At 35.0% G+C, this 13,280-nt stretch overlaps 1 protein-coding gene across 2 annotated transcripts in view; it reads left to right on the top strand.

Moving 5' to 3' along the window:
- dapk1 (death-associated protein kinase 1) overlaps positions 1-13,280 on the top strand; it is a 141,608-nt gene that overhangs the window by 106,048 nt on the left and 22,280 nt on the right. For both annotated transcript variants that reach the window (XM_062025110.1, XM_062025111.1), the window contains 4 exons: positions 1,585-1,782; positions 1,855-2,052; positions 2,184-2,282; positions 9,011-9,088. In XM_062025110.1, the coding sequence (XP_061881094.1) occupies positions 1,585-1,782; positions 1,855-2,052; positions 2,184-2,282; positions 9,011-9,088 (573 nt within the window). The remainder of the gene's footprint in view (positions 1-1,584; positions 1,783-1,854; positions 2,053-2,183; positions 2,283-9,010; positions 9,089-13,280) is intronic.

A 13,280-nucleotide genomic window follows, 5' to 3' on the forward strand; every position in this document is an offset into this window, starting at 1 on the left:
TTGAACTTCCATAGATTATAGATTCAGAGCCCACAACTTCAACGATTTCAAATATTTAGTTGTTTATTTGTACATCATTTGGGTTTCAGGCTCATAAAACCCACGAAAACAGATTTTTTTTTAAGCTGAGACTCACGCCTCATTCCACTCTTTCTTGTTCCAAAAATATATTTTTAACCCTCCAAATTAAAAACACAACAATGGTATCCAACTTTTCCCCCAAAATATACAACTTTTTTTCCTAAAAAATAAACTGTTTTTCTTAAAAAACATACAACTTTTTTCCCAGAAATATTTATATAATTTATACAATAACCAACAATTGTTTCCCCAAAAATATGCAAATTGTTTCTTAAAAATAAAGTATACAGCTTTTTCCCCAAATATTTTTTAGCACTGCAAAAAATAAAAATTAAATGTAAAACTTTTCACCCAAATATATGTAACTTTTTTTATTTAAAAACATTTTTTTGTTTAAAAATATACATCTTTTTTTTATACAACAAAAAATATTTTTTAAATCCACAAAATGAAAAATAAGAAATTATTTGTTGTTGTTTTTCCAAAATCAGCAATACACATTTTTTTTGGAAGTATATCATTTTTTCCCCCAAAATATACTACTTTTTCCCCTAAAAAATATACTATTTTTTTCCCCAGAAATATTTTTTTAAATACCCAAAATGAAAAAAAACAATAACCAACAATTGTTTCCCCCAAAATATGCAGTAATTTTCTTAAAAATAAAGTACACAGCTTTTTCACCAAATATTTTTTAGAGCTGCAAAAAATTTATTAAAAAATTATATGTAAAACTTTTTGCCCAAATATATACAACTTTTTTATTTAAACATTTTTTTATTTTAAAATATACACCTTTTTTTATACAACAAAAAAATATTTTTTTAAATCCACAAACTAAAAAATAAGTTATTTGTTGTTTTTTCCCAAAATCAGCAATACAATTTTTTTGGGGAACTATATAATTTTTTTCCCCAAAATATAAACTTTTTTTCCTAAAAAATAAACCACTTTTTTTCTTAAAAAACGTACAACTTTTTTCCCAGGAATATTTTTTAAATACCCAAAATGGGGAAAAAAACAATAACCAACTATTGTTTCCCAAAAATATGCAATTGTTTCTTAAAAGTATACAGCTTTTTCCCCAAATATTTTTTAGAGCTGAAAAAAATTAATTAAAAAAAATTATGTAAAACTTTTTGCTCAAATATATACAACTTTTTTATTTAAAAAATGTTTTTTATTTAAAAATGTACACCTGTTTGAAGTTATTTGTTTTTTTTCCAAAATCTGCAATACACATTTTTTTAGGGGGAATATATAATTTTTTTCCCCAAAATATACAACTTTTTTTCCTAAAAAAACAAAAAACTACTTTTTTCTTCTCTGTAATACACATTTTTCTTGAAAGCACAGTAAACAACATTTTCCCCAAAAAACATTCAACTTGATCTCAATGATACACTTTTTTCTTGGAGGTATAACTTTTTTTTTCTTTGACAAGACACACACACGCGCGTTTTAATGGTCACGAGTGAAACCTTCCTCTGCCGCCTTCTCCAGGAGAAGGAGACTCCTTTGCATTGCGCCGCCTGGCACGGGTACTCTGCAGTGGCCCGGGCGCTCTGCCGGGCCGGATGCCACGCGGACAGCAAGAACCGCGAAGGCGAGAGCGCCCTGCTCACAGCTTCCGCTCGGGGCTTCGTGGACATCGTGGAGTGTCTGGTGGAGCACGGCGCCGACCTTGAGACCACCGACAAGGTTGTGAAGTGTCCAATGCAATTTTTTTTTTTTCTTTGCTGCGTTTTCTATTAACTACCTTCCCCCTTTCAGGACGCCCACACCGCCCTTCACCTGGCTGTTCGAAGATGTCAGGTGGAAGTGGTCCACTGCCTCCTCAGACACCACTGTCAACTGGACAGGCAGGATCGCCATGGCAACGCGCCGCTGCACATCGCCTGCAAGGACGGCAACCTGGCCATCGTCGTGGCGATCTGTGGTGCCAGAGCCGTCCTTGATCTCCCCAACAAGGTGTGAGAAAAATGACTTGTTTTGTGCACAGAACATTTTTAAATCTGGTGTGGTTTCAAAAAAATAAAAATAATCAGGAGGTTGCCCACGGCCACAGCTGTTAATGCCAATGCTTGCTTGTTTTTTTCCAGTATGGCAGGACTCCCCTCCATCTTGCCGCCAGCAACGGCAGTATTGAAGTTGTCCGTCACCTGTGCCTGTCCGGAGCAAACACAGACGCCGTCACCAACGTAAGTCACTGCTCATTCATTATAGCAATATTAATAATAAAAGGCGTAATATCAGTTTGGGATCTTTATTAGGTACAGTGTCTAGAAGTCCTAAAAAACGGTCCCCAAAAAATAATCAATTTTAGAGTTCAACCTGGAAAAATAAGCCCCAGAAGTCTGCATTTTGTTGTTTTCCTTGGGGGTTATTTGCGATGCCACCAAAGGAGAGCAGAAGCGATGGCAAAAGTGTAATGATAACCATAGAACCAGAAATGAAATTTACTGACTCTATGATACTGTACAGTATTTAATGTATATGCACACTTAAAATATAGCCTGTAGAGTCAAAGATTGATGGTGAAGACCGTTTGACCCTGGAACATATTATCTCTGTTTCTATTTTTTTTTTTTACAAATGTTGAAATTACAACAGCTTGGAACTCAACTAGCGTCACAATGTCACAGACATTATATTTTGTGGTCTATTGTCTGATTGGTCAATAATTGGCTAGCATGTATCACGTTAAATCATAACTTTTTTCTTGAATATTTTTCTTAAGGAATATTATAAATGATAAATGGGTTATACTTGTATAGCGCTTTTCTACCTTCAAGGTACTCAAAGCGCTTTGACACTATTTCCACATTCACCCATTCACACACACATTCACACACTGATGGCGGGAGCTGCCATGCAAGGCGCTAACCAGCAGCCATCAGGAGCAAGGGTGAAGTGTCTTGCCCAAGGACTCAACGGACGTGACTAGGATGGTAGAAGGTGGGGATTGAACCCCAGTAACCAGCAACCCTCCGATTGCTGGCCCGGCCACTCTACCCACTTCGCCACGCTGTCCTATATTCTATTTTTTCCCCAGAATTATGTAACTTTTCCCAAAAAATGCAACATTTTTCTTTTCCCCCCAGTCACACATGTTTCTTTGAAAGTGTACAGATTTTTTTCAAAAAATATATTTTTAATCCCCCAAATTGAAAAACCAACAATATATTAAAAAAATAAACAATGGTATCCAACATTTCCCCAAAAATATACAACTTTTCTTTTTCCCCCAGTAATACATGTCTCTTTGAAAGTGTACACATTTTTTTCCAAAAATATATTTTTAATCCCCCAAATTAAACAAAAACAACAGTATCCAACTTTTCCCCAAAAATATACAACTTTTTTTCCTAAAGAAATACACCTTTTCTTTTTAAAACTCATACTACTTTAAAAAAAACAAAAAAAACAATAATCAACAATTGTTTCCCCCAAAATATGCAACTTTTTTCTTAAAAATAAAGTATACAGCTTTTCCCCAAAATATTTTTAGAGCTGCAAAAAATGTATAAAGACAAATTCAATGTAAAACTTTTTGCCCAAAAATATACAACTTTTTTTATTTATTTAAGATTTTATTTAAAAATATACACCTTTTTTATACATATACATAGTTTTTTAAATCCGCAAAATAAAAAATATATACATTTTTAAAATCCCCCAAAACTATTCCTAAATAATTTATTACTTTTTCCTTCAAAATATACAACCTTTTTTTTTTTTTTTTTACAGTAGTACACATTTCTTTTTTTTCCAATTTTTTCCCTCAACATATAAAAAGATTTCCACAGTAAAATACAACTCTTTTCCCAAAAACATGCAACTTGTCACTGATATTCAAGTTTCTTGTTGGTATCTATTTTTTTTCCACGAATACGCAACTTTTTTGTCGGTAATATACACATTTCTTAGAGGTACATGACTATTTTTTATATAAAAAATTGTCTCACTAATACATATTTTTCTTAAAAGTATGCAACCTTTTCTTTTAAAATCCTTCAAAAATATGAAAAGATTTTGCTAATAGTGTAAAACTTTTTCCCCTAAAACATACAACTTGTTTCTAAATGATGCATTTTTCTTAGAGGTATGTACTTCCCCCCCACCCCCCAAAATACACAACTTTTTTCAGTAATACACGTTTTTCTTGGAAGTATTTTTTTCTCCAAAATATACAACTTTTTTCTAAAAAATATTAAACTTTTTTTTACATTTTTAAGTTAAACTTTTGTTTCCAAAAATATTTTTTTATCCTTAAATACTTTCACAATAGCTTACAACTTTTTACCCCAAAACATGCAACTTTTTACTCAGTAATATACAATTTTCTTCAAAATAGTACGACTTTTTTCTTCAAAATATACCACTTTTTTGTTCAAAAAGTAACAAACTTTTTGTTCCCACTAATACAATTTTCAATGATATACATTTTTCTTGGAAGTATATACAGTAACTATAACCTTCTCTCTCCAAAATGTTAAACTGTTTGTTTTTTTTAAAATATAATTCATAATGATAATATTTTCTTAAAAGTAAATAAACCTTTTCCATGAAAATATTTTTTTAATTCCCAATCAATTAAAAATAGAAATACCACAACCTTTTCCCCTCAAACATACAACTTTTGCTTTAAAAATTTATATTTTTAAATTCTCTGTAATTTCCTGACAGCACAGTAAACATGTTTCCCCTATAACATACAACTTGTTTCTCAATTATACACTTTTTCTTGGAGGTTTATATTTTTTTTCCCCAAAATGTTTTCAGTAATAGACATGTTTCTTGGAAGCATATACAGTAACCTTTTTCTCCAAAGTATAAAACTTTTTTTTTTTAATATAAAACTTTTTTTCTCACTAACTGAATAAAAAAAAATTTTTTAAATTAAAAAAAAATGTTTTATCCTTAAAAAATATTATTAATAATTCCACAATATCTCACGTTTCCCCCCCCCCCCCCAAAAAAAAACATACAACTTTTTACTCAGTAATATAGTTTTAACTCCAAAATATACCACTTTTTTCTTCATAAATATTTACCTTTTTTTCATTAATACAACTTGTTTTTTATTAATATACATTTTTCCTAGAAGTACATACAGCAACAATAACTGTTTTTCTCCAAAATATAAAACTGTTTTCTTAACAATATACAACTTTTCCTTTAAGAATATTTATTTTTAAATTCTCTGTAATACATATTTTTCTTGACATCGCAGTAGACAAAATGTTTCCCCTAAAACATACAACTTCTTTCTCAATGATACACTTTTTTTCTTGGAGGTTTGTCATGTTTTCCCCAAAATACAAAATTTTTTGATAATAAACATTTTTCTTGGAAGTATATACAGTAACATTTTTCTCCAAGATATACAACTTTTTTCTTTAAAATATAAAAAAAACATTTCTTTTTAATAATTTTTTTTTTAAATAAATAAAAATTAGGTTTTTTTTTATCCTAAAAAATATTTATAATAATTCCACAATAGCTTACAACGTTTCCCCAAAAAACGTACAACTTTTTACTACGTAATTTAGAATTTTCTTAAAAATTATACAACTTATTTCTCCAAAATATACTACTTTTTTATTTAAAAAAAAAAAAAATCTTCTCACTAATACAGCTTTAATTCAGTAAATACATTTTTCCTGGAAGTAAATACAGTAACAACCTTTTTTCTCCAAAATATAAAAATTTATCTCAAAAATATAATTCATAATAATAATATAATATTTTCTTAAAAGTAAATAAAGTTTTTCACAATAATATATGTTTTTAATATTTTTTTAAATACCACACTAGCTTACAACTTTTTCCCCCAAAAACATACAACTTGTTTCCCAGTGATACACATTTTTCTTGGGAGCATAACTTTTTTCTCCAGAATATATGGCGCTGAAGAGAATTATGTCATTAAAGTTTCCTTTCAAAGAAATGAAGCATTCCCAAAGAGGATCCAATCCCAGCTGTAAAAGCAGAGTGCTCTCCAGCTGTTAATATTGCATGGAAGCCTGATGCCATCTACATGTTTCATACAAGCTGTTGTATAATTCACTGCCCAGTGGGTTCGCCTCACGATAAAGTGAAATGAAACATGAGCGCCCACAGCTGGCTTCTTTTCATGTCAGTGTCGGTCCACAACATCCTGTCATCAGTGTGGACGGAGGCGGGCGGATCTCTGTGGGAGTCTCAGGCTGTCCAGTTTGCTCCATCTCAAACCCCCCCCCCACCACCCCCACCAGCATCATCGCCATCCACCCACGCGGTGACAGATGGTGCGCTTAGTGAACGAGACGTGGAAGTTGTCGGGTGTCACAGTGGTCTGTGTGACTGTGAACGACAAATAAGGGCCAGTGGACACCGCCAAAGACAAACTTTCACACTAATTGGGGACAAATTTCACGAAAAAGGCAATTCATTAGCTTTAGTTGCCGTACGGGCCATGTTTTTGGTCACATTCTTCAAAAAGGAAGTAGACTGCTTTATAACACTACTAAGTAAAAGTCGTGCGTGTCACACATTGTTGTTCATTATGCTAAATAGCAATCATTGCTACTACTCAATGAACCATTGAGTCTTCTATCGTCTGTGTGCTTTACAAAAGCATAGAACTGCTGGGGTTCAGAGGAAACATACAGCTGTGGCTGTAGGTAACCTCCGGATGTAGTTTTGTCAAATAAATGCCGCAAGTCGGCAGTAGCTGCATTTGAAGTATGATTGGCCAGCATTTAGCTCTGCATGCGCTTTAAAATGTTATGCGTGTAAGTAACACTTGTATTGGTGTTTACAATGAACTCATCGGCGCTTTTAATGCGGACTTTCCACTTTCTCATGCACTCCAGATTATTATTTAAATTACAAACTTAAACTTTTGTTGCTTCTTTGCAGCTGAAGTTAATTAACTCCTTGTTTATAGTATTTATTTTAAATTTTATTTATTTATTTTTATTTAACCAGGACAAAATCCCATTGAGTCTAAAAACCGCTTTGAAACTTTTTTTTCCATTTTTTCCCCCTAAAAATATAAAAAGATTTCCACAATAGAATACAATTGTTTTTCCCCAAAAACATGCAACTTGTCACTGATATACAATTTTCTTGTAGGTATATATATTTTTTCCACAAATACACAACTTCTTTCCCAGTAATATACACATTATATAATATAATAATATACACTGCTGCTGGAATTTTAATTTTCCTGAAGGAACTCTCCTGAAGGAATCAATCAATCTATCCATCTATCCATCTATCTATCTATCTATCTATCTATCTATCTATCTATCTATCTATCTATCTATCTATCTATCTATCTATCTATCTATCTATCTATCTATCTATCTATCTATCTATCTATCTATCTATCTATTTCTTAGAGGTATACAACCAGTTTTTATATTTTAAAAAAAAGTTCTCACTAATACATATTTTTATTAAAAGTATGCAACCTTTTCTTCCCAAATCCTCCAAAAATATGAAAAGGTTTTCCCCTAAAACATACAACTTGGAGACCAAAGTTACACATAAAATTGCATTCACATTAAAATGACAGGATGGACATCAAGTAAAACAGTTACAGATAACTGAGGCTCGCTCAAATGCTCTCAGTTTAGATTTAAAAGCTTTTAAGGATAAACATTCAGTCTCTTTGTAGCATGTTCCAAGCACAAGGAGCTGCATAGACGAAAGTTTTTTTCCCTAGCTCAGTGCCAGCAAAAGGGACAGAAAGCAACAGCTGATCTTTAGATCTCAGTGCATAAGAGTTGGTACTTGTCTTTGAAATCCATGCACAAATGTATTAGTCCTAGAAGAGCCTTGTAAATAAAAGTGCACCAATGACACTGTCTTCTGGTGAACGGAGAAGGCAATTAGAAATGTCCGATAATATCGGACTGCCGATATTATCGGCCGATAAATACTTTAAAATGTAATATCGGAAATTATCGGTATCGGTTTAAAAAGTAAAATTTTTGACTTTTTAAAACGCCGCTGTACGGAGTGGTACACGGATGTAGGGAGAAGTACAGAGCAGTTGCGTCTCCCAGGCATACTTGCCAACCCTCCCGAATTCCAGTGCCCCTCCCGAAAATCTCCCGGGGCAACCATTCTCCCGAATTTCTCCCGATTTCCACCCAGACAACAATATTGGGGGCGTGCTTTAAAGGCACTGCCTTTGCGTGTCGGCCCAATCACATAATATCTACGGCTTTTCACACACACAAGTGAATGCAAGGCATACTTGGTCAACAGCCATACAGGTCACACTGAGGGTAACCGTATAAACAACTTTAACACTGTTACAAATATGCGCCACACTGTGAACCCACACCAAACAAGAATGACAAACACATTTCGGGAGAACATCCGCACCGTAACACAACATAAACACAACAAAACAAATACCCAGAACCCCTTGCAGCACTAACTCTTCCAGGACGCTACAATATACACCCCCCCCCAACTCAACCTCCTCATGCTGTCTCAGGGATAGCATGTCTCATGTTAAAAAAAATAATGCACTTTGTGACTTCAATAATAATAAATATGGCAGTGCCATGTTGGCATTTTTTTCCATAACTTGAGTTGATTTATTTTGGAAAACCTTGTTGCATTGTTTAATGCATCCAGCGGGGCATCACGACAAAATTAGGCATACTAATGTGTTAATTCCACGACTGTATATATCGGTATCCGTTGATATCGGAATCTGTAATTGAGAGTTGGACAATATCGGAATATTGGATATCGGCAAAAAAGCCATTATCGGACATCTCTAAAGGTAATCCCACCCAAGAGTACAAGTCACAGCCTTGATTCTATGGTTCTCATCACTCTTCCCCAGCCCGAATAAACCTGTCAGGATTTGCATGCGAATCGTCCTTCACTCCTGTTTGTGTTGTATTTTTGTCAGGACGGAAAGAGCGCCGAGGACTTGGCTTCGGCTGAGCGGCACGAGGGCATCGTCGCCTTGCTGGGGAAGCTTAAAAAGGTAAAACAATTCAAGAAACTGAGAGAAGGCGGCGAGTGTGTTCGCTGTAACAACACATTTCACACTGGCTCTATTTGAGCGCCTGAGCGTTTTATTTTTAGACGCGTGAATGTGAAGTGTCACCGCCGGAGACAAGAACCCAGTCATCAATAGGATTTTAGCAGGGACCTTCTGTATTCCACTGCATTCAGTGCAGGTTGACATTTATTTATTGTTGGTTGTACTGAAGGACAGCTCAGGTGGGAGTACGGAGGGCTCTTGTGGCCCACGTCAGCCGCACTCCTTAACGCCACTCATGCACGCCAACCTGAATGGAGCTCTTCATTATTAAGAAGAGCTCCCCTAAGCTCCTTTGTTGCAACAATAACCTTCACAGCTGGAGAAGGCAAGTTCCGTGTGTGAACACAGAAAGAAAATGCGGAATTATGGAGAAAAGTGGGGTGTGGAAAATTTAATCGGCTGTTGGTTTTTGTGCTGAAATGATTTAATTGGGTTGAGAGAGAATAGACAAGGGATGAACATTTCTTATCACGGTTATTGTGGCCAAAACTATCACGGTTATCATTATTATCGCTGTATTTTTAAATGTGCTCAAAATTTTCGCAAATTATTTATACGGAAATCTTTTAAAGGCCTACTGAAATGAATTTTTTTTATTTAAACGGGGATAGCAGATCCATTCTATGTGTCATACTTGATCATTTCGCGATATTGCCATATTTTTGCTGAAAGGATTTAGTAGAGAACATCGACGATAAAGTTCGCAACTTTTGGTCGCTGATAAAAAAAGCCTTGCCTGTACCGGAAGTAGCGTGACGTCACAGGCTGAAGGGCTCCTCACATTTCCCCATTGTTTACAATGCAGCGAGAGTGATTCGGACCGAGAAAGCGACGATTACCCCATTAATTTGAGCCAAGATGAAAGATTCGTGGATGAGGAAAGTGAGAGTGAAGGATTAGAGTGCAGTGCAGGACGCATCTTTTTTCGCTCTGACCGTAACTTAGGTACAAGCTGGCTCATTGGATTCCACACTTTCTCCTTTTTCTATTGTGGATCACAGATTTGTATTTTAAACCACCTCGGATACTATATCCTCTTGAAAATGAGAGTCGAGAACGCCAAATGGACATTCACAGTGACTTTTATCTCCACGACAATACATCAGTGAAGCACTTTAGCTACGGAGCTAACGTGATAGCATCGTGCTTAAATGCAGATAGAAACAAAAGAAATAAACCCCTGACTGGAAGGATAGACAGAAAATCTACAATACTATTAAACCATGGACATGTAACTACACGGTTAATGCTTTCCAGCTTGGCGAAGCTTAACAATGCTGTTGCTAACGACGCCATTGAAGCTAACTTAGCAACGGGAGTTCACAGAGCTATGATAAAAACATTAGCGCTCCACCTACGCCAGCTAGCCCTCATCTGCTCATCAACACCCGTGCTCACCTGCGTTCCAGCGATCGACGGAAGGACGAAGGACTTCACCCGATCATCCGTGCGGTCGGCGGCTAGCGTCGGCTAGCGCGTCTACTATCCAAGTCAAAGTCCTCCTGGTTGTGTTGCTGCAGCCAGCCGCTAATACACTGATCCCACCTACAACTTTCTTCTTTGCAGTCTTCATTGTTCATTAAACAAATTGACAAAGATTCACCAACACAGATGTCCAGAATACTGTGGAATTTTGAGATGAAAACAGAGCTTTTTTGTATTGGATTCAATGGTGTCCGAATACTTTCGTTTAACTACTGACGTCACGCGCATACGTCATCATACATAGACGTTTTTAACCGGAAGTTTAGCGGGAAATTTAAAATTGCACTTTATAAGTTAACCCGGCTGTATTGGCATGTGTTGCAATGTTAAGATTTCATCATTGATATATAAACTATCAGACTGTGTGGTCGGTAGTAGTGGCTTTCAGTAGGCCTTTAACCAAGTTGTATTTTTATTTTTTCAAACTAGAGATGTCCAATAAATGCTTTAAAATGTAATATCGGAAATTATCAGTATCGGTTTCAAAAAGGAAAAATTAATGACTTTAAAACGCCGCTGTACGGAGCGGTACATATCCGGTAAAACACGGTCGTAGTATACTCTGGACTGAAGCTGTGTGCCTTCATTGTTTTTGTAGCTGTTGTTTTGAGGCATGTTTAAAAAATGTTTAAAATAATGCACTTTGTGAAAGTCAAAGTATAGTATTTCCCATAGTTGTAGTGGGTATCAGGATTATCTCAGGGAGAGCATGTCCCAAATTCCAAGCTGCTGTTTTGAGGCATGTTAAAAAAAATAATGTACTTTGTGACTTCAATAATAAATATGGCAGTGCCATGTTGGCACTTTTTTCCATAACTTGAGTTGAAGTTGTTCTCTTATTTTGGAAAACCTTGTTTTTGATTGATTGATTGAAACTTGTATTAGTAGGTTGCACAGTACAGTACATATTCCGTACAATTGACCACTAAATGGTAACACCCGAATAAGTTTTTCAACTTGTTAAAGTCGGGGTCCACGTTAATCAATTCATGGTAAAGTTACATTGTTTAATGCATCCAGCGGGGCATCACAACAAAATTAGGCATAATAATGTGTTAATTCCACGACTGTATATATCGGTATCGGTATATAAGAGTTGGACTATATCGGATATCGGCAAAAAAGCCATTATCGGACATCTCTATTTCAAACCACAAACAACACATGCAAAATGGTTTAATTTGTAGAAGAAACATTATTGCAGATAAAAACACTGTTTCATGGACCTTGAATGTGCATATGTAAGCAACACAAGCATTATAAACAAAGTAATATGGCAGAGAAAAAAAACAAAACATAAATAGATAAAATAAATGTGAAAATTGTGCAAGATAGCACTTTATGGACATAAGAGATAAACAAATAAAAACAAATGTAAGAATTTTGCAAGGGGGCATAAGTTGTAACTGCACTTTTGGTCCATATAGAAAAAAAATAGTGTTCATAGTTTTGTTGGCCAACAAAATTAAACAGGAGTGATATCTCTCACAATCGGATACACAATCTTCACAGCCTGCGTTCAATTCGATGACGAAACGTTACAGCTAGCATTGATGTTATTTGAACACTGATACAGTTTCTAGTGAAAGGACGAGTGAACGTCCCAATAAACAACTTAGAGACTTAGACTTAGACAAACTTTATTGATCCACAAGGGAAATTGTTCCACACAGTAGCTCAGTTACAAAGGATGGAAAGGATAATGCACACAAGGGCACAAAAAGAGGGTGAAAACAAAAAGTATAAAGAAGACTAAAAATGTACCATAGTAGCAATATAAAAATATAACATAAATGTAATATTTACATTGAGACACTTGTGATTTAGGGCTATATAAATAAACATTGATTGATTGATTGATTGATTGATTGACATATAATATATACAGTACATATTATATACTGATATATTATTATATTATATTTTTACATGATATATACAATATCTAACAAATCCCAATTACCATGTACAATATTACAGTATATGTAACAGCTGCAGCAAAATAAATACTTTGTGACAATGTTCACGACACATGGCCTGCTGCATGTTTCCTCACATCATTAACTCTCTGTCACAGCAGCTGATGGATGCTGTATTGAGAAAATGAAAGCAACAACAAATTGTTTTCTCCTTCTCTGTAAACTTTTAGTGTGAGACAAATGCGTCCGTCTCCAATATTGTCCACACCTGTCTCCATCTAAAAACAGCAGTGCGCTCTTAAACGCACTCCGAGACTCCACGGAAATTAAGCAAAAGAAAATGAAGTCAAACCAAGCGCTCCGCTCTCTTTACTCCAAGGGGAAATCTCCGTAGCAAAGTCCGTATAGTTATGTTCCGCCACGTTCTTTCAGGCCGAACGGCGCTAGTGACGCAATTTCCAGGAAGTAAGCAGTGTTGCCTAAAATGCATTAATAGATTACGGTTTTTCGGTAATTAAAAATTTAAACGGTACGACTAACCGTCTGGAATTTTAAAGCGGTTTATCATTATAGCTTGAGATGTCCGATAATATCGGGCTGCTGATATTATCGGCTGATAAATGCTTTAAAATGTAATATCGGAAATTATCGGTATCGGTTTCAAAGTTATCGGTATCAGTTTCAAAAAGTAAAATGTATGACTTTTTGAAACGCCGCTGTGTACACGG

This window comes from Entelurus aequoreus, linkage group LG17 (assembly GCF_033978785.1).
Source record: "Entelurus aequoreus isolate RoL-2023_Sb linkage group LG17, RoL_Eaeq_v1.1, whole genome shotgun sequence".
Lineage (NCBI taxonomy): Eukaryota > Metazoa > Chordata > Actinopteri > Syngnathiformes > Syngnathidae > Entelurus > Entelurus aequoreus.